The following is a 26,868-nucleotide window of genomic DNA, read 5'->3' as shown; positions in this document are numbered from 1 at the left end:
GGAGGGGAGGAAGAGGTAAGGGACGGATGAAAGGAGCCAGGGAAAAGGGAGAGGCCACTGAGTGGATCCTTCCCTGGCTGATAGGGATGATGAAAATATATTTTACTTTATACATGAGGTTAGTGTGAACACAAAATGAAATCAATCTGAAATATTTTGTAAAGTATGAAGTTAGGGGAACTTTTAACAAAAAGAATAGATTAAGAATAAGGAGAGATGGTTCAGCCATTAAGAGCACTTGCTGCTCTTGCAGAGGACCCTAGTTGGGCCCCCAGCATCCACATGGAAGCTCACCACTGCCGGTAACTCCATTTCCAAGGTGTCTGAACCCTCTTCTGACCTCCTTGGGCTCCTGGATATATATGATACACATAAAAGCATGCAGGCAAACTTTGATACACCAAGTTTTTAAGGCTTAAAAAAATTCAAAAACACTATTTGATATAGAAAAAGCCCTCTTGGCTATGTTCACTTATAAAAAAAGAGGCAGATTAAGCCAGGCGGTGGTGGCGCACGCCTTTAATCCCATCACTCGGGAGGCAGAGGCAGACGGATCTCTGTGAGTTCGAGGCCAGCCTGGTCTACAAGAGCTAGTTCCAGGACAGGAACCAAAAGCTACGGAGAAACCCTGTCTCGAAAAAACAAAAAAAAAAAAAAAAAAAAAGAGGCAGATTAACTGTGTATCTGCTTTTAAAAATTAAAACCAATCTACATAACAATATCAAAACATTTTCCCCAAGCACTACCAACAAAAAGGAGAGGACAGAAGACATGGAAAGCAAGCAGGAATGAGAATTGCAGTGGTTGAGGCCAAGGACAGCTGTCTGGATGTTAGATCCCACTCACCCCTTACATGCAAACTTCTTAAACTATAGCAGAAGCTTTTCAGTTTGTAGATGAACCTATGTGTGGGCATTAGCTGGTTGGTGCTAAGGCTTAGAGCGTGGCCCCTACATGCTAACAGTTGTGTCCCCAGGCTGCATATTATTGGGAGACAAGGGATTCTGTAGGTGCTAGGGCTTACGAGACTACTGGACCTTTCCTCAGCCATAGACTGAAATAGCTGAACCCATGAGTTAAAGTAACCTTTCTCACATTAACTTGCCCTTCCTGGGTGTTATGTCACAGTGTTAAAATGGTGACTGAGAGAGTTAGTTGGTTGATTTCTTCACCCAGAACGACACACATATTTTTTTAAGCCCATGTTTGGTATTTGTCCTCTCAAAGTTCCAAAAAAAGTTTAGAAGGCAGAAAATTTTGAGTTCAAGACCAAACTAGTCTGTCTCCAGAACAAGTTTCTGTCTCAAATATGCATATTCATAGAGTTGACAAGATAAGAAGGGGCATTGCCTAACAACAGAGAAGAAAGCCCTGAGGTCAGGGAAGGAACCTGTGCCAGTGGTGGCAGCCACACCCACCAAATAACCCTGAAGCTGAGCTTAAGACCTGAAAGCCTGCTGATCCCTTCATGTGGAAGAGAAGTTGGTCCCCGAGTCCTTGACTCTTCTCAATGACACTCCCATAATGGGCTAAGACCCGGTAGGTTATGGCTGTAGATGTGCAAAGGTGTAGTCAAGCCAGAGAGTGACCTTTGGCACACCTGATTCCAGGCAGAAGCAGAAGATGCGAACGGTCTTTTGGTGGAGACAAAACTCCCTTTTAGTTCTTGCTCAAATGTCATCTTCCTTGTGAGGCCTCCGAGCATCGTTTTAGGCTGCAACGGACTCTTTCCTTCTACACTTGGAGTTGCACCTTTCCCCACTTTTCCTGCTCATATCTATCCCATGTTTTCTGGTCACTAGCCACTTTATGACCTGCTATGCAGTTCTTACAGCAATCACTGCTGATTGTCTGTGCACCATGACAACATAAGTTCCCCCACCCAGAGGATGCGGAAGCTTATCGGTTTTTACCCCTGGGGGATCCCAGGTGCACACTACAGGGATTCATGCAGAATGACCCCTCAAAACACACCTAACCAATATAAAAGGAACAACCAGTTTAGAATTGTGTTGAATCACAAGTTAAAATGAGCTGATGGGGCGGGGGGAGATCCGGGACCAGGATTAAAACTAGATACCATGAGCAAATATTCTAGATACTAAAAAAAAAAAAAAAAAAAAAAAAAAAAAAAAAAAAAAATAGAAAACAAACTTTTTAAGCAAATTTTTTATTTATATCAAAATACAAAACATTTCTGAAGCAGAGTAATGTTACATGAGGAGCAATTAAATACTAAATGCTTTGTTAATCAGCTTAGCTTGCAACATCCCCAAGGGTGCCTTCGCTGGCTACACATCTGGCTATTCACCATGCCTTCTTTCTCTCTCTTGTCCTGTGTTTGCTTATGTACTGTTGCTTGTTTGCAGAAATGAGCATGCAGTGTTATCAGTGATGAGTTGGTTAGTTTCAGCAAGCCTGACAGAGCCAGCAGGTGAAGCCTGGAAGAGCAGTCCAGGCCAAGGCAGACCGCACAGCTCCCCCCAAATGAATCTTAGGGGGGTGCTCAGCTTTTACACTGACAGATCTGAGGCCCACGGGATCACTGTCCTCAGCAGCCAGGGCAGGCATTATGGATTGGGACCACGGAGCAGATACAGCTATGGGTCACCCACAGTGAGACCTTCTCAATGGGCTGAAAAGCCCACCCAGGCCAAGGAACAGGAGATGCAGAGATCCCTAGAGGAACCTTTGTCCCCAAGAAACTAGGCAAGGGCTAGAGAGAAAAGATGTTCCTCCCAGCCTTAGGCGGTTAGGATTTGGTAGCTGAGGTGCCTGCCCCCTGGACAGGCCCTTCACAGATAACTTAGTTTGGAGATTTTGAAGGGGAAAGCACCTGTTTGAGAGTGTAGCTGTTTTGGATACACCTCCACTACTAACCTAGAAGAAAGGGGAAATGGGAAACAGGAAGGAGCTTGCCCCTCACTCCCATGGCCACCCTACACCCAGTCCTACCTGGGTCTCTCTTTCCATCCCCAGGTAGTGCGTTCACTTTGGCACTATGCACTGGTGAGTTCATGCACACATGCATGCACATGCATGCCACACACACCAACACCTGGTTTCCCTTCAGTATCTGCTCAGGCAGAAGATGGGACCCTCCCCCTTCCACCATCATTTTCTGCCCCCAAGAGTTCCCTTGGCCCACAGGTCTCCAGGACCCAGCTCCAGGCTTGATGACACACACCAGCATTCCCAGGCTTCCAAAGAGTGATAAAGCAGGGGGGCTCCCCAGAGACAGAATAGACAGAGTGTAGAATATGTCATAAGGCTTTGGTACAGCACCAATTCAATGTTCATATAGTTTGAATTTTAAGGTATCTTTTAGAAGAAAAAAAAAAGCTTACTGAAAAAATAGTGTTTTTTATTTACTTTTCAGTTACATACCTGAAGTTCAAAAAGTATGCCTCTAGTTGCCATCCAGATTCACACTCAGAGGTGTTCTGTGTGCAGCTGCACAAAGTGTAGGTTAACTGTAATTTGGAACCAAAGTCAGCTGCCTATGATAACTGACTTTAACCAATCCATACATACATACAGAGAGAAAGAGGAAGGAGCAAGAGGAGGAAAGAGAAAGAGAGAGAGGGAGAGAGAGAGAGAGAAAGTGAGAGAACACAAAAGCTACCCCTAAACCTCCCACCCCAGTCCCCCTAGGAAAGAACATCTAATAGAGACAATATACAGCAAGCTCTAAGGAACCAGTGGGACGAAGGTGACTGATTCCGTCCAGCTGGCCTCTTCAGGAGCAGCACCATGGAGCACCCTAGCGCAGTGATGTAACTAATATTCAACATTCAAGAAATGGAAATGAGGTCTGAATGGTCTCCATAAGAAGACCAGGCATGGATGGGGAGAGCCCCAAAGAAAGCCAAAGGTTAATAAAGGTTTGAAATGAGAGCATGGGATCTCATGACAAAACTCATAGTCGTGTCCAGGTATGCTAAAACTAACAGCCAAGAGGTTGCTAGGTGCAAGAGGTGCGCAGTCTGTGAGGGACCCCGGCAGGGAGCTCCAGGATCCCTTGCCTCCCCATTTCTGTGTCTACAGACAATGGAGGTAACAGGAGGAAAGGAATTCATACAAAAACTGCCTTTAGGTGAGGGAAGAAATATGTCCAAGATGATATAGTCCCTCCTCATGAAAGAGAAAAAGGTGGTGATAAAGGGGGCCCCAGAGTTGCTGACCAAAGCAGGATGCCCTCTGCTCAGTCAGGGACTCCGTGAGGACAGGTAAGGGAAAGCTTGCCCCATGCCTGCCCTCATCCTCCAGCCCCACACATGGCAGTTAAGAAATTAAATCTGAATGGAGCTTCAACTTTCCGACAGTGGCATATGGGAGTCCGTGAACAGAGCGTGGTTCACTGCTCCCTTTGTGACCTCTCAGCCTCAAATTCCGACATCGAGATCATTCTACAGAGAAACTCCTACCAGTCCTTGAAGGAAGCACTAGTCACTTCCTCAACAACAGGACAAAAACCCCCTACTTCAGCATCCTAATCCGTCCTTCAGCCACAGGAGGGGTGCTGTGTCCTGTCCTCCACCTACCTCATGCTTTTGTGTTAATATTTCCCAAAAATGATTCTGCATGAGTACCTTACACAAGGTGAGGTCCAGGCAAAGAACTGAGGAGTGGTGGATGTGTCCCCTTTCCCCCAGGCTCCTGGTTTGAGGGCAGCGGAGAAAGGACAGAGCTACAGCAACCCTTGGGAGAGCAAATTCCAGATCTGTTCCACATTCATTCCATAGAGCAGAGGTAGCCAAACTCAATCTCTTTGGACTTCCCCAATCTCCTACTAATAGGGAAGAACATCACAGTCCCAACAGCCTTCCCATGGAATAGGGACCAAGATGAATCACAAGTATACAGAAGAGTTCAGGGTCCTGGCAGCAGCTTTATCAGAGCACCTCTCCCATTGACTGAGAGATTCAAGGATGACAACCCATCTTTTGTGTGTACAGTCAGACACTGACCCTTGTTCTGTTTTCCCCTGTAGAAAGCTGGCTCTTCCGCAGATTAGGTGACTGGCGTTGGGTCACCAGACCTTTCTCCTCTAATGCTCACCGTATACCATCTTACTGAGGTCTGGGTCATAGAAAGGGTCATAAAAGTAATGCATTGCCCAAGCCCTAAAACTTCAGGGTAAGGGACATGTCCATCTTCCCATTTCCACAGAAGGGTCCAGTCGGACATCATGAAGTCAAAGAGTGATCTCGTGTCTTGAATGCTGCTGAGGTTTCTAAGAACCAAGCCTTTGGCTCAGTGTGGAAAGAGGAAAGTGTCAGAGCGAACCTGGGCTTCATGGAGTATGAGCCCTAAGATGCTAAAATGCTTAACTCTGCTGGTCTCTCTTGTGACCAGAAGTGAGATAGCGTCTGCACACAAAGAGAAGAGGTGGGCTCTAAGAACCAAAAAAAAAAAAAAAAAAATAGTATGGAAACCCCTCTTTGGTAAGTGAGGAGGGGACTCAAGCTAGGAAGGGACAAAGAATTTGCTGCTCTTCCTCTTGCCCAAGCTCTCAGAAAGTTTACAAGAAACACCTAGCCTTATCCTCCTTTGGCCTCCCGAGGAGGCAGCAGGTAGGAGCAGACAAATTTTCAGTTAGCCCCAGTGCTGGAGTTCATCCAGGACCACATGGACAGTGCCCATGATCCTACAATATCCTTGAAAAAATTCAAGTGTTTTGAGCAGAACATCGAAGGACCCATAAGGTCTCCCTAAGGGTCAGGAGTTAGACTCAAGGCTCCACACCACCCTACTCTGCCTATCACCCCTAAACCTCCAAAAGTCCTTCCCATGGTTGAGGCACCTGGGGTAGGAGCTCTTAGCCAGCATCATGTTCTACTTGGGAAGAGGGGGCTTTTCCTGCCTTTTCTTGAGTGAGAAGCAGAAAGACTAGGCTACAGCTTGGAATCTCTCCTGGCTTCGGCAGTGGTCTCAAGCATGTCACTCTGATCACTTGGCACGTGAGAAGAAAGAGCTAGCACCAGGAGATGCCCGCTTAGGCTGCAAGGCACATAGCCCTTCCAGCATAGGTGAGGTCTCGAATTCTCAAAGAGGTATTCCTCAGAGTGCACATCTTCCTGCCCAGACACAAATGAACGCCTCCCACCCGCACCACGTCCTTCCAACACATTATCTAGTTTCCGAGTCCCAGGCTGAGGAGGAGGAAGAGAGCAGTGGGACTTATCCTTCAAGTCCAGCCCAGCATCAGTCTCTCATCCCGGATCTTCCATTCAGTGTTCCAGGGCTAGACCACCCACCCCATTTCTGACAACAATTCATTTTCCAATTAAAAAGAAATGAAAATGCACAGATGCTATATTTATACGAGATATCACATTCACACTGGTTCCAAGAATCTGCAGCAATAATTACCAGGGTGTTATCTTCTCCAAAACAGAGCCCACGCAGTCAGTCTCAAAAATCTCACTGCCACCTTCCACAAAGGAACTGCTTGAGCCCGGGTGCTACAAACCAGGACAGGCGTTAAGGGGTAAGACCCAGACACCCTGACCTCCCTCTGTCCAAGATGCTGAGCTAGATTTTTTTTTTTCCAAGGAACTGAGTACCAGCCTTAGCTGCAGGGGCATGGAGTCACGCTTAGCATGCTTAGATCTCCATCATCCTTTCTGTACTGAGCACCTCTAGCGAACTGTATGAGTCAGGGAACCCTCCTGACAGGAGACATACCGGAAGGAGATGTACCACCTTCAGCTCTCTCGCTCTTTCCTGCAAATGACTTGAATGTTTTCATATATACACGTTTCTATCAGAAAGACTCAAGAATCGTCGAACGGACAGTATGTCTCTGGAGGGATGGAGAAGTAGGTGGGCATCAAGGCATGAGCTAGCACCCCGGACCACCTGGGGGAGGTGATACTGCTCAAAGTGTCTCTAAGCACAAGTACAAAAATAAAGCGAACTATGACTTCATATAGATATATAGATATATAGATATGCTAGATAGATACCTTTATATAAGGTTTCTTTACATTTCTATAGGTCTGCAGAGGGCACAAGCCTCCACTCCTGCCCGGCTTACATCTCGTCCCCACCCAATCCTCCCACTCCCCACGTGGACAACTTGCCCGAAGCTCCCACTGTTAGTGACGGCTATTGTAGCTGATTCTTGCCCTCCCCCCAGTGAGTCTCATCTCATCTTAAAATAGAACAAGTTATATATATATTTATATAATTTTATATACAATCTCCATAAAAAATACACTCAAGGTGGTATATTACGAGTAAGACCCCCCCCTACCCAAACATAAATTTGTCTCGCAAAGAAAAGAGTCAGCCATAACTAGGCCTGAAGCTAGCCAGGCAAAGCGGTGTCTCTACAGTTCCCTCATGCCCACTCATCAAATTCACGTACAAATCATAGCCATACAACACATGCGCGCGCGCACACACACACACACCGCACACACCATACTGCACACACCATACCCACACACACACCACACATCCCAGATACTCACACCCATCTAATATTACACTTACTTCTGAACACTGAAATAAACAGTTGGCCAGGGGGTCATGACCAGGCAGATAACCTGACACCGGCAGAGAAACAGGTGCCTTCTTTCCATTTCTCCGACCCAGCCAGGGTAATGTCAACCTGTGACAGACTGTTTAATTGTTCTCAGTAGGCAATAAAACTACTCGGGGATAGAATGAGCTTCCCTTCCACCCTTCCAAGGTTCACAGGGTAACTGTGAGGCTTATTCTCCTCCACCAAATAAAATAGATTCCTAAGCCAAAAAAAAGCCAAATGTCCCCTGAGTCCCCATCTCCCCTATGAGGAGCATCAGGCATTTTCCCTCGCCATAGTTTATGTGAAAATCCCAGGTCACCCCAAAACATGCTTACAGTATTTTAAGGTTGAAAATGAAAATTCCCTTCCCCAGTCCAACCCCTACACCCTCCCTAATTCTCCCCAGCCCGATCACCTCCCTATTGTAGACCATGCAGAAGCCAGAGGTCCTGGAGCCACACACAAGTGGGGAGAAGGAAGTAGAGCCTGAAGGATGTGAATGTGGGTGGAGGAAGAGCTTGCTCTACTTCCTAAAACAGATCCAGGAAACCCAATGCCAGTGGGAGAGGGGATTGCTGGGATACATTTCTTCAGTACCCGGGAGAACAGGGGCCGTCATTCATGGTGGGAAAGTTGGGTAGGAAAAAGGTACAGTGAAGACCCCAGCTGCAGGCTGAGCTTCTGCTGCTGCTTTGGTTGAATTCCCTAACCAGGGGTCCAAGGCTGATCACTGTTCACCAGTGCTCTTCAGAATCTCTAACTGCTGCAACTAACAACCAGCCCACTGCAGAAGAGAATGTCCAAGTGAGTGATTCAATGACTGGCTGCTGATCTACCCAACTACTTAGCATTTAGGATACCCCAACTCTTCCCTCCTAAGGCACGGCCAGCCACTAAAAATAGTTGCACTAATGCATTTTTTTTCCAGTCTACACAGGAATCCCTATGATTTGGGAGTGTCTCTGAAACAGACTCAATCGATTAGGGATTTTTGTTATTATTATTTTAAATGAGGTCATGAAAAAAAATTCTACCCTCTTGGCAATCTAAGACACCAAACACCTGGTTCAGACAGTGTATCTGTTCCTGAAAGGCTTATTTGGAAGTATAGACAGGGGTCCAGATTAGAAGGTTCTGGACCCATGCTGATTCAGCATCAAAAGGTGAAAGAGTTACAAGCCAACCCCACGCAATACCCAGTTGCATGAGTTGGTAAGAGTTAATAGAGTCCAACCAGAGCTTTGCTTCTCAGTTTATCAACTTGTCTTAAAGAGATTTTTCAGTTATCCTCTTGATCCAAGAGGAAGCTGGATACTGTAAGGAGTACAGAAGAGATGGTCTCTGATTTCAGATGAAATTATTTCACTCCCTTAGCTACACTGTGGTAAATCTAAACTATCAAAGGAAGAGAAATTGAAGACAAAACCTCTAGACGCCAGACCACTGTGTAGCCTCCGGGATGAAGGAACTCTCTACAGCTCAAGAAAGACTGACAAGTCTGGAGGCCCAGCCTCCTGGGCACCATCAGCACCAGTGTCTGATGGGCATTTTCAGACACAAACAGGAAGAAGCACAGCATGCCCCAGCTGCCAGGAGAATGAGCACCAAGCTCCCGAGAAGAACCTTCCCTCTCCACTGGAGAGCAGGGACTGACGGCATTTGAAGCTTCCGCAAACAGAAAAAAACTGAAGAAGTCCGTAGCCGGCACTCAGCGGTAGAGGTCAGTTCTACATGCAGAAAGCCCTGCCTTCAGCAAGATTTCTTCCAAGATCCAGCCTGGGTCTGTTCAGCAGGCCCCGCCCGCAACCTGCGCTCAGTGGCTACATCCTCCCCACACCTGGGGCACCTGCTCTTCATGGCCCTCCCTGACAGTCACTCGGTCCCTTGTGATGATCCTCCTCAACCATCTGCACTGTCATCCGGGCTGGCAGAGTGGCCACAAAGAGAATGAGAGGCTTGGTGTCTTGTTCGGGTGTTAACCTCATCCTCCCAGGATTCCTGTACTCTCTACAGCTGGTTTCATACTCCATCCGTCTCCATCTCGCATATCTGAACACGGTCAAGCCTCCTCTCCGCGGTCCATCCCTTCAACTTCTCTTCCTGAACCACACCCGCCCTATCAACTACTGTCTTCAGTACAGAGTGGCTACTAAGGCTCTTCTGGAGGCTCTTCCCAAAGAGACAAAGGTAAGCAGCAAAACCGAGCCTCCACCATCTTGGAGCCTGAAAAAAAGGGCAGGGCCAAGTCAATGAACACTATTGAAAATGCTCAGGATCCCACAGAAAGCATCCGTGGTACTCCCCTGTATCCCCATCTCTGCCCTTGACTCTATCCTCCTACCCCCAAGTCCCTGCTGTGCCCCCAAAGCACTTTTACATGCAAGCAAAGCAAGTCCAAGCCATTAGCTTTTCAGTTCCTAGAGTTCTCTACATACTAGTAAAATGTACTTACCTACAATTCTCCCAGCCCACCCCAAACCCTCTAAAGGATTTTGCTACCAAAATCAGAAGAAATGGCTCAAGCTACACATACCTCAGCCTCAAACACAGATCCTAGAAAGCAACTAAGATGCCCTAATGCTCTGGGATGCCTCACCAGGAGGAGGAAAGAAAGCAATCCCACATCCCAACTTTACCTAGTTTTCTCTCTATAAAAAGGGCAGAAGGATGAACAGCTAAAATCTGTTCAACCTCAAATAGTTTAGATCACTGTGCAAAAAAACAAGAGAGAACACACTGGAAAAATATCAATAAGGAATTGTTATAATCCTGCCAAAGTCTCCCCCAAATGTATAAGCTAAGCCTGTGGAGACGGAGTGCAGAGCCTGCTCGTGCCATGCGATGCTGCACCCTTTCCACTGGGAGACTCTGGACCTCTCTCCTGTTCTCGTCTGTCCGAGAAAACAGAAGACAGGCTGGCCGTTAGGCAGGAACCAGCATCAGATGCTGGACCACGGATGCAAAGAATTCCACTCAGAGTCTTGAAGCAAAGCCCTGTGTGGTCAGCCACCAAATAGAGAAGCAAGATTCACTTCGTATTTTTCATCTTCTCTCCCCCAAATTGCAGTCTCTCTGGAGAAACCGGTTACTCTCCTTTTGGATTTTGGCTTAAACACTGAGATAGCATTTCCAGTCAAGGTACAGAAGGAAAAGATAGAAAAAATACTGAGTACAGGAATAGGTTTGGAACTGGTTACTTCTGCAAGGCAACCAGACCCAAAAGTGGGGATTGGGAAGACATGATCTCCCACAGCAAGGAAGATGAAGCCCTAGGAAGCTCATAGTGGTCACTGCCAAGTTCAAAGGCAGAGGTCATTGGTCCCTAGAAATGGATATATCCCAACATCACACACTTCTAACCAGCCTGTCAAACACGTGCCCAGGGCAGTACTTGAGAGTGTGCCTATGACACCCTGATCATCGCATTGGCCATGGGGACTGTTTCCTGCCAATTTGCCTTACAGTCACCAAGGAAGAGCTGAAACAGTTTCCTGAAGTGCAGGAATGCTGCTGGCCTCCAAGAAAAGTCACAAGAAGGAAGACCTCTTAGGCGGAGAATGAATCAGAAGTCACTTTGGAATGGATAAACCTTGTGCCCCTTTGGAGTCCAGGGGACACAATAGCACAGCTGCCATCCACTGGTCAGTCAAAAGCAGTTTCCACCATTTGGTCAGCTAGGCAGAGGTAAGGGGCACCATCAGAGGCAAGAAGAGGAAGAAGACAGCACCTTTGTTAGCACAGCCTGCAAGCCTAGCCTACAAGCCTAGCCGTGGACTTGCATTTTACCCCACAAGGTTTGGCGGCTCTTAGCCCCTACAATATCCAAAAGAAGCAAAGTCTTCCACCTCAACTTCTCTAGTCTCACCTCATGGCTCAGACAGTATCAGAATTGCCAGGAGGGTCCTCAGAACGGTTGGCTAAATTCAGTACCGCCCAGCACCAACGACCTACTTTCACACTTCAAGCTTCAGGAGTCACGTGGTGTGAGAGAGCAAGCAAAGACCACAGGAGTCACGTGGTGTGAGAGAGCAAGCAAAGACCACACGCAAGGCCACCGCGAGCCTCCAAACGCTACCCCAGCATTGCAGGTAGATTGGTTCCCAGTCACTGTGGGAGACACTTGAGGGAGCAGCCCATTGTGGCACAGTGGCAGAAGCGGTGGCCCCCTGCTGAAAAAGGAGCGAGTCTTCCAACTCAACTCTTCTACTTTGTCAGAGCTGAGGTCCAGAGGGCCCATGGCCCCCAACACCTCTGAGCATCACATCAGGTGGACAGTTCAAGGTCCACGGCCTAACCTCAGAGCAAAAGGAACTCTGCCCTCAGCACCTCTTTCTCCTATATCCAGAAGAAAGCTGCGGTGGTGTGGCTTGTGTGGTGAAGCCTCAACTGTAGGGTCCATCCCTAGCTCACTGGGAGCGAGAAGGAAGCACCAAGGCCTGGCTGCAGAGATGCAGTCCATCCCCCAAGATGGAAGTGCCGAGAAAAGCTCAGTGTCCCAGCCCCTGGGACCTCAGCAAAGTCACGAGGCCGAGTGACTGGCAGCTTCTGTGGGAGCAGCAGAAGCCTTCCAGCAGACGGGGCTAATGTCCGAGGAGGTCTCTGGGGAGCGATGGATACAGCAGCACCAAGAAGGAATACTTCCCGGAAGCTGACAGTTATACTTTAGGCAAAGCAGGAGGGGAGGAGAGGGCGGGTCCGCTCTCCCCCTTGTCTACTCTTGAGCAACATCAGAACTGTTTAAGGAGAGAGAGAAGCATCTGAATTGACAAATGGCATCAGGAAAACCGGGATGCTAACAGTTTGGCCAGGACAGGATTTGTACAGAGAAAGGATCAGGGCCCTGGTGCCTACCCACTGCTACTTCTGTCATCATTCCGGTGCCTCAGACAGCTCCATGCAGGAGCAGTGAGGAAAGGGCACCCCAGAGCTCAACAACCTGAAGTCCCCTCACTTGTTCATCTCATGCACTGGAGATTGGGCCCAGGGGGTGGAGAAGGACCCCGGGGCAAAGCAGAGTTGGCAGGCAGCACACAGGGAGTATGCCAAGGAGCCGCAGGCAAGCTCCCACAAATGGCAATTAATCAATCTGGAGAATTAGCAAACACAAAAGGAAAGGAGGAGCCAATCGGCCGCGGGGGAGCGGTGCTCTGAGTTCAGAGCCAAGATGGGTATAAATAGAGCTGTGGTAGCTTGGTGCTCAGCACAGGTGGCTGCGGAACAGAAGGGCCTTTGGCTTCAAGGTTCCTAGCCCTGGCTGGACCAGAAGAGATGGAGGCATGGCCACATGAACAAGGGATTGTACACCAGGCCTGCCTGTCATCCCCACTGCTAAACAACCGCTGCTTCTCGGGTGAGTGCCAAAATGCAGAAGAAAGGAAGATGGCAGTCTGGCCTGGAGCCTGGCCATGCCTTCCTCACCTAGCAAGCAAGTAATAAAGGCTTGGGATTAGTTCAGGGGTTAACTTGTTGCTAGGACCCCAAGCAGGGAGCTAGGAATCACAGCAAGGTCCCTTTTCTGCTCTAGATGGAAGAGGCTGGAAAGGATGGTGAATTCAGCTGAGAGGCATGACTCCTGTTTCAGTCAGAATGATCTCCCAAGACAGACATGAGGGCACCCACCAGCCCACAGGCCGGCCTGCTTACGAAGCCCAGCTGTTCAGTCCTTCACCTACCACAGGGGGGAGACGGCACTTTGCTTCAATGTACATATATATACACATAGAGAAACCCACCAACTACACACAAGTGTATTTGTATCTATATCTATATATATGTGGAGTTTGGAGGATAGGAAATAATTCTAACCCCCTCTCAGGACTTGGAAAACGGAAACAAACACAAAGTAGTAAAAGCCATTGCTTTTCTCTTCCTCACTCCCTAAGACATTTGAAGAGGTGAGAAGAATCAAGTAAGGTGGGAGAGATGGTGTTGAGACAGACGCTTCCTGTCCTCACACACTCCCAGCTCTGACCCACAGATAAAAGCTCTTCCCCCAGTCCTCTGTCCTGTGGGCAAGGCTAGCCAGCCAGATGGTAGGGGAGAGAGAGGCCCACGGGCAGGGGGGGACACACATCGGACAAGGGCCTGAGCCATCCCACGATGGGCAGAGGAGGACAAGGCCCTGTACAATGGTCCCGCTCTGCCCCCTAGGCCTAGCACCCCACCCTGGGGACACTTAGAGTGACGTCAAGTCATAGCAGAGTAGCGTGGCCTGGGTCATCATGATCCACGCTGTTGAGGATTGCCGTCTGGTCCTCTGGAAGCTGACGGTGGCATAAGTCCGAAAGTCGGGCAAAGGGATCAGGACGAGAATGTCTCTTCTTCTTTCGGAGGCAGACAGCTTCGTCGGGCGACAGAACCTGAGAGTTGGGAAGCTGCTGAGCCTGGGAGGCAGAACCGTCTACAGAGAAGACAGACACACAAGAGAAGAGGTGTGAAAAGGGTAGATCAGAGCCTCACGCACTCCATGCATCTCCCAGGGATGAAGTCCAAGTAAGTTGCCACTGAAACCAAGGGAGCACCTTTGTTCATGGCTCCGAGGCCAAACCGCTGCCGAGAACCTCCTCTTTCCCCCACTCAAGCAACCAGCAACCCAGCCTTGAGTCAACGAAGTCAGGCAGGTATTTCCCCTTCTGTGAATTCATGGATCTCAATGATCAAACTGTTTTAGCAATCAGTCTACAAATATCAGCTGTGCTGTGCCTCTTGGATACCCAGTTATCATTCCAGGTGGCAGGAAGCAGGGTTTCACTATGTCTCTCACCTACCCCAAACAATGACAGACATTACACGAGACTTCAGTCATGAGAAACATTCAGGCCTGCACCCCTCTTCTACTACGGGGGCCATTCGTCTGCCTCATGGCCCTTTGGAGGACACAGCGGGAAGGTTTGGTTTTCTAGCGTATACTCCAGCATACAGGTATGGAGGAAAACACAAACAGCCAAGATTTGAAAGATACAGAAACTGGATTCTTAGGTGTTACAAGTACAATAACAAAGAAAGATGGACCAGGAAAGGGCCAGTGGCTAGGGTCCTGCGTCTGCCTCCCCAGGTCTTGAATGAGGAGTCTTCCCCAGAGCTGAATGAAAATGGCAACCATCAATAAGAACAGCTAGCGCATAAACCCAAAGTCAGGAGCAGGTGTAAGCCAGCATGGTTACAAGCTTGGAATCCCCATTGGGAGACTGAGACAATAGAATTAGGAGTTCGAGGTTGCTGGGCTACATAGAGAGACTCTGCCAGAAGAAGGAGGAGAAGGAAGAGGAGGAGGAAGAAGAAGAGCAAACACAGTATGTTCTAGAGAGAGAAAGACAACTATGTCAACAGAGCTTAAACCTTGTCCTTGATGCAAGGAAAGGCTTCTAGAAGATTTTTGCATGAGATTGTGTGTGCTTGTGCATGTATGTATATAAACATATATAAACACATGTGTTAAAAAGAAAAAGAACTGTAAAATCTCTATAGCTCACTCTGGTAGAAGCAAGAGGATTGAAAGTTCAAGTCCAGACACAGCTCGTTCCAGTCCAGCCTGAACTATACAGTGAGATCTTATCTCAAAACAATTATAAGACAATTTTCTTTCTTACTGCCCCAGTATTCCCATTTAGTGCAAAAAAAAATTACACAGACTGATGATAGGGAACCAGCCATACCCAAAGGCTAAGTGACGGATGGGTAATTGTTATCTCCCTAGGTCAGGTTAAGGGTGTCACCTCTATGGGATACGATATGAGTGTAGATGGAGAGAAAGGCAACAAGGTACAGCACCAATCCAAAACGGAGAGGAAGGTACTAGAGCTTCCATTTTTTCAGTAAGGACAACCAAAGAAGGCCAGCTATAATGCAAAGGTTGAGCCAACATACCTCACCAAAGGATCGGGTGTGAGGGCAAAAGACTTTGGGAAGAAGCTGAGCATGGACGAAACAACACCATTCACGTAACTGAAGAGAAGTGGGGGGGGGGGTTGAAGAGGATAATCAAAAACATTAAGAGTTATAAGACATTCAAGTCTGAGTTCAATGGCCAACTGGAAATATAAGATTTGAACTCAGGGAAGACACCTAGGCTGTTAACACAGACCAGGCATAGGAGAGAACAGGTGCAGCTGATGTGGCCCATTTTACAATAATTAGATGAGATTTATTTATTAAAATACACAGTCATGAATTATATAACAATATTTTCACTAAGAAAAGGTCATATAGTCAATGGCAGTTCCATAGACCGTATTACATGACGACTGTCCTAGTTAATATAAGCATAGTCTAAGATGTTCACACAATACCCAGATCATCTATCATCTAACGGTGCATTTCTCAGAATGTGTTCCTATCATTAAATGACAAAGATGCAAACACACAAAAAGAATATATATATATACACATATATGTATGTATGTATTATGTACCTGTTCAAATTGAATTATTTTAAATTCTGCTTGGAATTTGACCCAAGCCTCAGAAAACTCATTTTTGCTGAACATGGCAGCACACACCTGTAATCCTACCCATCAAAAGGTTGCAAGAGGACCAAAAGTCAGGGCCAGCCTAAGCTATACAGCTTGTTTCAGACCAGCCTGAGCTATCTAGCTAGACCCCATCTCAAGGCAACAAGATAATTTTCTTTTTCTCTGCCTTTGTACTGCCATCAACAAAATGACAGGAAACTGGCCCATCCGAAGGCTAAGTCATCAATGAGTTTAGGGGCTTGGCCTCTGTGGGACAATTTTTCACACCTGGCTTATCAGAGAAACTGCTGAATATTCTTCCTTGACAGGTCATCATAATGTTCCTACAGACATTGGTAGCAAGAGACTATCTGATAAGCATCAACTGCTTTTCTAAACGAAGGATCAATTCTTTTTGCACTCTTTCTAAGCTACCCATCACCGCTGAATATGCATTTCAATGGAAGTGTCATTTAGGAGACAATGAGAATTCACTCTCTATCCTTAGAAAAGGTTAGTCAAAGTAGAGACTGGCCCATGCCACGTGACCCTAAGCTCTATCATGCCTGCCCAGTGTTCAACTAGAGGGCTTGAAATGGTGACAGAGCATCGTACAAGGAGACAGGGATAGCAGCAAAGTGTGCTTCAGACTGGGAAAGAACAGGACACTACTTTTGAGGAACAGTGTGTTCCTCAAAAATACACTGAAACAATTTAACATACTTCCTAAAGCTGTGACTACAGACAAGGCTCTGCGGGTACACATACCCTCAGAGCAATGACTCCCCAGGTAGGAGGAGATGAACCGGGAAGGGAAGGCAGTCAGATCTCTTTCTTGTGTTTCTATACGAAAATCATTTGTGCATTATTGAAAACAAATGCTTAAAAGGAAATCAAGAACAAGAGAAGCTGGCTTCACTTCTAGAGAACACCCAAGGTTGGGATCCTGGGCCCACAATCCTCATCAATTGGGAAAAGCACGGTGGAAAGAGGAGAGGCGCTTCCCACCATTTACCGGATCGTTTCTTTGACTTCGAAGAGCCCTTGGATGACTTTTTGGGCTTCTTTATCCGTTGGTATCTCAGAGCCTCCAGCCTCTCAGGCACAGCAGCGTTCCCGGGTGCAGGTGGAAGTATTCTGCAAGGAACAATTAGAGAGGCACAGGTCAGCTCCCAGAAAGGAGCCTTTGAAGAGGGCTGGAAGAAAGCCAAAGGACTGCCCATAGAAGGATGGAGCCCAGGGATGGAGTCCGGGGTGTCCACAATCATTCCTGGACACTTGCCTTCCTATTGCTCCTGGAAGGGAGAAAACCCGATAGAAAGCTCCAGCGGCAGGAGGCCTATCTCAGGTGGAAACCAACCTGTGGAACAATCAGAAGACCCTAGGGAAGGAGAGAGAGACTTTAATGTCAGCCTACCACACATCACTTAGGCTGGGACAAGCAAGTGCCAGAGAAGAGTCGGTTCCTAGAACTCATCATCATCAAGACCTTTAAGTAAAAAGTGAAGAGCAGATTACAGCAAGGGGCAAGCAAATCCAGGCCCAGCAAGCTGCCTCCCGTCTCCAGAGATAGGAAGGGACACACAGCCAGTGAGGTGTGGGCTTTGCGGCACCCAGCTTCACAGAGCTACTCCCTCCACCTGCAAGATTCATCTAGAACCTCACAGCTAACTGCTGTGACACACCAGCATCTTCAGCAGGTCTGTCCGCAGGACACTCTGCAGACTAGGCTCAGATTTCCTCAGTCTCGTAAGGAAACAGAAGAAAGCAGAAGATTACGACAGGGCCAAGTATTGCAAAGGCCTTGCTGTTTGTCACTGGTCTCCAATGTGTTCTGTATCTTAAGATTCAACCTAAATGTTGAGACTGTTGAGAGAAGAGACACCTACATGTGGAACACTTCTTTCTCCACCCCAGTTATGGGATTGATCAAGTCAGCCATTTAACCACAGCCTGTGCAGTCTCGGTCACAAAGGGAAGCAAAGCAAACCAAAAGGAGAGCAGTGTGTGACACCATGCCTACCAAAGAGAGCTTTGCCAAGAGTCATAAAAGAAGAAAATGGAGAAGATATGTTATCAATCTCAGTTTTTCTCAAAGCACGACAACTTGGAGCCTGAGGAACAAAGAGGGCAAGAGAGAGGCAGATACGATTCCTTTCCACAAATATTGGTACTGGAATAAGACCAGGTAAGGGAGGGACATTCTAGGGCTATGGTAGACAAAGGTGACTCTCTTTGGTCTCCAAGCACCACATCTCCCTTCCCCACATCCATCACAGTGAGGTTTTAGCGAATCCTGATTTAAAAAAAAAAAAAAAACCTGATGGTCCTGTGGAAGCCAAAGAAGTCCCCAAAGGTCCACAAGCTACCTGAGGTAGGGGGGGAAAGTGAGGGGGGACAAAGAGAAAGGATGAAAAGACAGCACTTCTCCACCATCGAAGGTCTCTACAAACAGTGGGAAAAAGAAACTTACAAACTGTGGTAGAGCCTCTGGTCTCTGGAAATAACTGGCAGTGAGGAAACCTCCATCTTCCTTGATGGATGCCATTTTCTCCAAGGTCTTTTAGTGCATTGGGTATCAAGAAACGCTCTCAAGTTCAAGTCAGAGGCAAATCCTTAACATTCCCTGGCCCCCACAACATCACTATACACTGCACAGGTACCCATGCCCCATGATAAAGCAACCTAGTTCACAGTGTGAGCAAGTCCCCCCAAAGACCCAATATGCCAGTGTCCAATCCCTTTCCCTTCTCCCACGCCAGTTCCACCCAGACATCGTCCCCGAAAGCTGCAGCTGGAAGGGATCTTGGAGAGACCCTGAATCACCCCTTCTCAGCTTAGACAGTGCTCTTTGTGTTACCTGAAAGGAAAATCAAAGGCATGAATCCTCCACAATTTGCCATCTCTAATCTAGACCCTGGCCCGCATCCAGAAAGGCCATGTGAGGTGAGATACACAATCAAAGGAGACAGACATGAGGCAGGCAGGAACAGCGCACCCCAGTACAACCCTTGACGACCCACAGTTACAGCACAGTTCTCCCTGTTCCTTCAGTCAACAGGCAGAAGTAGCATGGGAGCCGCCTCTCCCTCCTGCAGATGGTAGGATGGGAAAAACAATTCACTAACACACAACAGCCAGGGAAATGGTGGAACCGCTTTCCATATGTTCCACAGAGAGTCATGAGTTCAAAAGCCAATCCAGTCAACCACAGAAAGAGCCCTGGGTCAGGGCACAGGCAATACAAGAAGCTGGTAGGGTACCCCTGAAAATTCCCAAGGATTCTTCAGGCAGGTGAAATTTTCAGGGGGTGGAATACCACCAGCACAATTAACATATTATTACTATTACGTTTGTATTATATAATGTATGCTTACCACTTACCACATCTATGAGTCTAAGAGGTGAGGACTGCATTAACCATATTCTAGATGGAGAAGCTGAACTGTAGAAAAGGATCAACTTAGCCAAATACCACCAATCAGGCAGACTCTTCAGTATTAGGCTACACCACTCTTTAAATTTCTTCCCACGAAAATGGGTACAAAGGCTACAACAGACACAACCGAGCTTCCCTGCTCCACCCACCTGCTCTGCAGTCCACTGGCCATTGCTGCCCTCTGCTTAAGCGACACAGACATAAGACAGACCAGAGACGGGGCAAACTGCTCAAGTTTCATCTTGAGGAACAAACTCCCAAACAACAATGACATATCAAGAGAGAATCCAATTTTCACTTGAGAAGCGGCCAAGCTCCAGCCCTTCCAGGATACCTGCCGCCCATCTGCCTGAGCTCCTGGCTCAGGACTCAGACACTGCGACAGAGCAGACGATGTCTCCTGGAGGCACCAGGATTTACTTGCGTAATGCCAGAGGCAAAAATAAAAGCAAGCCTTTAGCAGGACAGGTGGGAAGAGAGACACAGACAGAATGGGTCTGTTTTAAGTGAGTTATACAGAAAAGACATGAACTATTTCCCAGGACACTTTAAGAACAGCGCCACAAGTCCTCTGGTATCGACCTGCCTCCTGTTTTTAGGAAGGGTAATTGTGTCCCAAGGCTACCTGGTATCACTCCACCCTTGGAACTTTTGACATTGGTATCTAGAATAGAAATCAGAATGAAGAACTCTGAAATCACCCTGAACTTGACCTGTAGATGAGGAGGTTACAAGAGACTCCAGCCCTGGTCTCCCAAGGTGAGGCTCCGTTCTCCTGCTGCTCAGTCTTGAGTTTTCCCCATATACAGGACTGCTTCACACTCCAGGTCCCCTTCTCTGAGGAGGTGACCCAGATAGACTACTGACAGACAAAGGGATCCAAGCCTACGAGCTTTCCTGGTCTCACGTTTCATGTAAATTCCAGTTCTGCGATCCTGTGATGTTCCTTGCAGCTCGGAATTACCAAAGGGCGCCAACATTTACTTCAAAATCCACCCCCATGCCAGGCCACACAAAATTCCCAATCCACTCATTAAACCCAAGAGGTGTTATCTGCCTAGCACCCTGCTCCCTAGAGTAGCTGAGAAAAAGAGGTGGCATATTTACAACATAGGAAAACCTTAGGCCAGGAAAGTCAAAATCCAGCTGGCCATTGCCTTGCTTCCGTGCGCTAAGAACTGGCCATCAAGACACATGCGATAGCAATTCTTGACACACCTGGGAGCCTCAGCTGAAGAACCGCTGCCATTAGACTGGCATGTAGGCACGTATGCGGGGCATTTTCTTGATTGCTAAAGGTGGGAGGGAGTAGCCCACTGTGGATGGCACCATTGCTAGGAAGGTGAGCCTGGTCTTTACAAGAAAGGTCGTTGAACATAAGCCCAGGAGCAAGCCAGTAAGCAGTGTTCCTCCAAGGTCTCTGCTTTGGTTCCTGACCCCAGGTTCCTCTCTTGAGCTTTTGACCTGACTTCCCTGAATGATGCGTCTGCAAGCCAAATCCACCCTTTTCCTCCCCAAGGTTGCTTTTGGTTCTGGTGTTTATCACAGCAACAGAAGATAAACTAGAGCAACACAGTTTCCCATTACCCCCACCCCAGACAGGAGGCAGAAAGAAGTAGCTCGGCGGCTGCCTCCTCTCATCACGGGTGAAAGGGTGGGGAAATCTATTTGAGTACATAGGACAGTCAGGGAGAAGGTGAAAGCACTCTCTATGTACCTCAGAGACAACCAGGAATTCACAAGCCAGCATCATTCCAGGCCAGCCCGATCACAAAGGGATCCCTCTCTGGGGGGGGGAGGGGGGTCAGGGTGCAGACTCCGTGTTCTGCCTCAGGACTCAGGAAACGCTTGTGTCCAAATGTGGACTCCTTCCTAGAATCCACCTAAATAAAAGGGGGTCAGGTTACATTTTCCAGGCCCCTGCCTCACAGAGGGCACAGGAAATGGAAGTCGACAGAGATGGGAAATCGGAGTATTACCAGCATCAGAGGGGCACTGAGTAAGTGGCTGGACCCCCAGTGACCCAGGGAAGAATAGATCCACATACTGCAACTCCCCACACTGAGATGGGAGCTGGGAAGAGGATAAAGAGGGAAGAGAGAAAAGGAGGACGGGGTTGGGGAGCAGCAACGGGAATAAACAGGAGGAAAGGACAGAAACTGAAGGGGAAAGAAACAAAGCAAGGACAAACGCAGACAAGAAGCATCGCCATGTCTCCAAGCAAGACCGGGGGACACATGCAAAGGTGCAGCATGAAGACAGCGTCTACAAAGGAGCCACTGCGCCCCCATGGCCCAGCAGCTCCTGTGCCCCAGGGAGTATTTCAGCAAGCAGGAGAATGAGCAGAGGTTCCTGTTGCCTAGCACCAGAAACGCATAATGTAGAGGGTCTTCATTCTTCTGGGCTGGGGATGCTAGCCAGGCCTAGGAGAGGAACAACTGTCCTTCACTGCTGGCCCTGGACTCCAGGTTTGCCACGGTGATAATGTGGCTGGGTTCTCTCAGATCTGACATGATGAAGACACTGGGAAAGACAGGGTCAGGGGAATTGGAGGGGGGGGGGGCTGGAAGTCACAGATGACAGTAGAGCCTGTCTACTTCCCAGGAACTGGGTAAGAGCTGTCCTAGGGCTACCAAACCTCGGGGGGCAACAAAGGGGCTATGCATTATACGAGGGAATGGTGGGAAGGACAGGCACAGGACAGGGAAGCTGAACATTGCGCCTGCTCTGTAACATCCATCCAGGAGGTCCGGGAAGCAGGTGAGCTCACAAGCACTGCACGATCCTGCCAACAGGGGTGGCTACAGGCTGGCATTCAGTCAGCCTCACACCATGCTAGGGCCTCTGAGATACTGACTGACCGTTTTAGAGCTTCAGGTCATAAAGAAATGTCCCCACCGTCTTTTTATGGGAGGCCTCTCTTATGACACAATGAGATTTATAGTCCTGAATTACGAAGAGCAGCCCGTCATGGCACGTGAGATGAGAGAAGTGGGTAGCTTCTTCTCACTTGGAAACCAGAGCATCAACACAAAAAGCTCCCCCTTCCCACCCAGGAGCCTGGTGCAGTTTGCCGGTGCAGCATGGCCAATGGAGCAGATGCAAAAACAAGCATCTCTTTAGGATGCTTTGACAGAGAGGAAGTTCTGAGTGTCCTGAGCATCCTTAAGAGATACATGACCCCTTCACTGGGGGCTCTTCTTTTGGATTCCACCTGGAAGGATGCTGGAGGAGCCAGCCACAGTAGGAGAGGACCAAGTATTGATCTCTAGGATTTTCAACTTTCTGCTAACTCAACTCCCTTCTCCCTGGCGTGAGTTCTCCTGAGGCCTTCTCCTAAGAGCATGACCCTAGGAGGCCAGCATAGCTACGACAGGGACCCTGAAAGCAATGTGGCTCTAAGAACGAGGTCACATTTCAGTCCTGCAACAACCATGAAAGGGCTGCAGAATGCAAGAAGCTGGGGGAGTGGTTACACTTCCCACCTTCCAAAGATCTGGAAGCCACCTGATCCTGAGGACCCAGATGGGTGTGGAAGAGGGACAGCTATCGTTAAGAGCACCAGAAAGGGGAAAAAAAAAATCTCAGGAAAAGTGAGGGATTAGCAACCCCAGGAAAAGATCTGAGTTTAGGGGGAGGGGTTGTCAGGGAGGACACTATCCCTGAGTCTGCTGGGAAAACTGAGCAGTGGGGTAGAGAGAATGAGAGGACCCCTGGAACTCAGTATAGACCCAAACAGGTCCCCAAGGGTAGAGATGCAAAGCTGATTGTGAAAATTCTGGGTCCTTTGGGGTTCATGCGAGGTCCTGCAGCAGCTGTGGGGAATCTATATGGGTGTTGGCAATGGAGTGGCAAGTGAGAATAACTGCAGTCCATTCTAGAAAGGTGGGTGCGGGCTTGGAGGTTAAAAGCTACAGCTAGGCAGTGCCCCGGCCTGGCCAGCTGGGCAGCTGGAGCAGCAGAGCAATGCGATGTGGGGAACCCAGAAGCCATGGGAACCCAGGAGCAGCGGCTGCCCAGGTGGGGCAATGAGGGGGATGTGTTTTGGAGCCCCTCTTACAGAAGCGATGGCCCTGCTGAAGCCCCATTCCCCCTGCCCGCCCCGCCCCGCCCCACCCCGCCGATGACCTCCCTTACCTATTGAGCTGAGGAGAGGCTTGTCTCGACAACACTGCCCAGATAGCTGAGATAATCAGAAACAAAGCAGTTACCAACACCGGCCAGGTGAACCACCCACGCGCACCCAGAGGGGAGAAGGGGGGGCACAGCGAGCAGAGACCCCAGGCGAGGCCAGAGGAGGGGTGAGGGAGAAGAGAGAGCCAGAGAACCAAAGGCATGATGGAACAGAGATGGTGAGCGGGCTGTACAAGGCACAGACAGGGAGTGAGGACAGCATTTGCTGCAGACAGAGGCGGGTGCCCTAGCTAGTCCCTAGGATCCCCACACAGCCTGCCCACTAGGAGCGCCTGCAGTTTCCAGGGACCAGAGTGGTGGGAGGGGGAGGGCTGAGATCCCTCCTCTCCAGCTACCTCCCAACCCTCCACCACCAGGACAGCCTCCTCTGGAACTCTGCTCGCTTCCACAGGCCACTACATCAAGAAGAGAGAACCCAAGAAAAAGAGTGTGAAAGAGAAGGGAGAAAGGATGAGGGCCCGGCGAGGGAAGAGGGTAGGGTGGGCACGACAGAGGCGTGGCAGTCTCTTCAGAGCAAACTGGGTCAACCTCAAGGCAATGGAGAAGGAAACGAGGAAGACAGACTGACTTGAAAAGGAACAAAGGCTAGGAGGCCGGGAGGAGGGCAGGTTGACGGAAGAAGAGGTACAGAAGGGTGTCCAGGCCGACTGGTACCTGGAATACCAGCTGCTACAGTACAGAGTGTGCTCTCCCGGACGAGCAGATCTCGGGAGCTTGTCTGTCTGTCTGTCTCTCTGTAGCTTCCTGTGACGCACACAGGACGGCGGGGATATGGCTCCCCCCCCCCCACACACACACGGGTCTGAGCTTGTTCTTAGGCTCCAGGGGCACCTTCCTGGAGAGACTAAGGACGGCCTGGAGTTCAGCACTTACTGGGCATGCTAACAGGCATCGTATGTAAGCACACGGGGCCCCTGTGCAGCAGCCCTACGTGGTGCGGAGTGGCTACGCAAGAGAAGATTCTGACACAAGGTCTGTAGGCAACTACGGAGAACCGCGGCTACCCAACGCCTGAGATCACCAGGGTATGGTCAGCCCAGCCTCAGGAACAGGATTCACAGACATCACTTCCTGCTGTGCTCACCCCTTCCCCTTCCCCACATTCCTGATACACGGAGAGCCTTCACTGAACTCTGGGCTGGATTAGGCAAACTCATGAAGCTTCCGACAGGGTACCAGCAGGTAAACCCACCAGTCCCAGTGAAGGCACTCTACCAATGTGTGGTCAGACCTCCTCTCCCAGAGGTGCAGCAGTGTGTCCCAAACAAAGCCCGTTGTTGGGATGTTGGGGAAGTAGGGGACAGAGTAAGGCATAGGGAGCTTGACTGGAAGTGGGCCAGAAGCAGTGGCTTACACTCACCCTGAACTAGGTAAGGTTGTTGGGGGATCTGGCCGGAGTGGCTCCTCCCCCATTCTCCGAGGGGAAGGTGTCTGTCCAAACACATCCAAGTTGTCCCCTGGGGCGGGAGGAGCAGGTCCCGGTGGAGGAGAAGGATAGCCTGTGGCCAGAGTGGTGAAGCCCATGGTGGGTCTGTAGCTGGGGCTCCCACTGCGGCTGCTCTGTGAAGGAGATCCGGTGGACGGCGTGGACTTGCGAGAGAAGCTGACCGCGGCTGGCGGCTGGAGGGTAATCTCTGACATCTCAGCCTGCTGCAGTAGGCCTGGTCGAGGTCGGGCTCGAGCAGCGAGCTCAGGGGAGCCAGTGCGGGAACTGAGGGGGCTTTGGGTCAGAGGTGAGAGCCGGGAGGGCTGTAGCACCACTTGATGTAAACTGGGCTCGGCACGCCGGGCCTGCCGGGGACTGGGCCGGGGCCTGGGCTGGGGCTCGTACCACCGGGTATCCAGGCCAAATGTGCTGGGGCCACCGTGCCCCCCGGGCTCGGTTGGCTCGGGGTAAGGCAACACCGGTATCCCCATACCTTGGCTGGTATGTCTTAGCTGCCCTTGGCTGACCAGAGGTTGCATAGGTCTGTCCTGCCACTTGGTGGCAGGGGGCGCCGGGATGGGGGCCCTGCCAGGTGACTTGCCAACCCAGCCTTTTGGCGCCTCCAGAGATAGCATGCCTGGATAGGCTGCAGGCACCTGGAGGGGGGTTGGGGGCAGTCCTCGGGGCAGGCAGGGCTTGGGCTGCAAACTCTCGGCCACATCACAGGGGTGCAGCTGATGGGGGAACATCATAGCTGGGGTCTCCAGTCCCCCAAAGGGAAATTCTGGCCGGCCCCAGGGCTCAGGGGAGCGCCCTCCTGTAGGTGTCTGAGTCAAGGGCAAAGTGCTGTTGGAAGCATTCTCTCCATTTTCCTCAGGGATGGTGGGGTGGCCAAAAGGCCCCTCGGTGTGCAGGGGTGGGGATGACATGACCGAGCTCAAGGGGCTGCCCACTTCTGGCATATAGAAGGGTGGAGGCTCCACCTCCCCAGGGCTGCTGCTGCTCAAGTACCCATAATACTGGCCGTGGTGGAAGGACCGAGGGGCAGGGGGCCTCGCTTGGCCAGTAGCCTGGAGCCGTCCTCCCAGTCCACTAGGGCCCTCGAGCCCACGAGGCTGGAACCGAGGGCTGTATGCTGGTGGTGGCAAGTAAGGGTCCTGGCTGGAAGACATAGAGGTCAGCTGAGGCTTCAGAGCAGCCACAGACGTGGGCACCAGGGTGTCTTCATTCTCCTCGTCTGACTGCCGGAACTCGGGGTACATGTCGGTCTCCTCAGCGAAGGGGAAGCCCTCGATTCGCCGGCCCTTCACCGCGGGCTCCATCTCAGAAGGGCCCATGACAAAGCGGCCATCCGGACCTCTGCTGATCAGCTCAATGGGTGTGGTGGCCTCAGCCTCAGCCTCAGCCTTGGCCACGCTATACTTCCTGCTGCTGATAGCCCTCTTGGTCTTTTTGTACAAGGACAGCTCTTTTTCCCTTGTGGGGCTCAGCATCCTCTTGGCTGCAGGCTGGCCCTGGTCGTCAGAGGATTCAGATGGGGCTCGGAGAGTGCGGATGCTCTCAGGACTCACCTTGCCCGAGGACAAGCTGTAAGGATAGGAACAGAAGGTGATAAGGGGTGCGATACAGCCTACAACTTTATGTCATTGTCTGAACAGCGACTCTAAAGGAAACAGGCATGGATGGGCTGCATATTTCGGTCAGAAACTCTGGCCAGCTCTCTCAGTTGTCTAGACACGCATCATCCATTTTTGGAATAAACACCCACACTGCTACTTTTCTTATGGCCAGCGCCTAAATTTGGTACACCCTGCCCAAGAGC

General features: G+C 49.7%; 1 protein-coding gene across 5 annotated transcripts in view; it reads right to left on the bottom strand.

Moving 5' to 3' along the window:
* Positions 1 to 2,175: 2,175 nt before the first annotated feature.
* Positions 2,176 to 26,868, bottom strand: part of Igsf9b (immunoglobulin superfamily member 9B) — a 57,265-nt gene continuing 32,572 nt past the window's right edge. For 2 of the 5 annotated variants that reach the window (XM_026779452.1, XM_005346975.2), the window contains exons 18-20: positions 24,981 to 26,633; positions 17,003 to 17,124; positions 2,176 to 13,937 (exon numbers count right to left, since the gene is read on the bottom strand). In XM_026779452.1, coding sequence (XP_026635253.1) covers positions 13,729 to 13,937; positions 17,003 to 17,124; positions 24,981 to 26,633 — 1,984 coding nt within the window. In that variant the 3' untranslated portion in view covers positions 2,176 to 13,728. Of the gene's footprint in view, positions 13,938 to 17,002; positions 17,125 to 23,563; positions 23,610 to 24,980; positions 26,634 to 26,868 lie in introns of those variants that run through there. The other 3 variants (XM_026779455.1, XM_026779454.1, XM_026779453.1) reach the window with 3 other exon arrangements.

Source organism: Microtus ochrogaster, chromosome 5 (assembly GCF_000317375.1).
Source record: "Microtus ochrogaster isolate Prairie Vole_2 chromosome 5, MicOch1.0, whole genome shotgun sequence".
NCBI classification, from domain to species: domain Eukaryota; kingdom Metazoa; phylum Chordata; class Mammalia; order Rodentia; family Cricetidae; genus Microtus; species Microtus ochrogaster.
The sequence above is the reverse complement of the archived record's forward strand: the minus strand, read 5'-3'. Positions and strand labels throughout refer to the sequence as shown.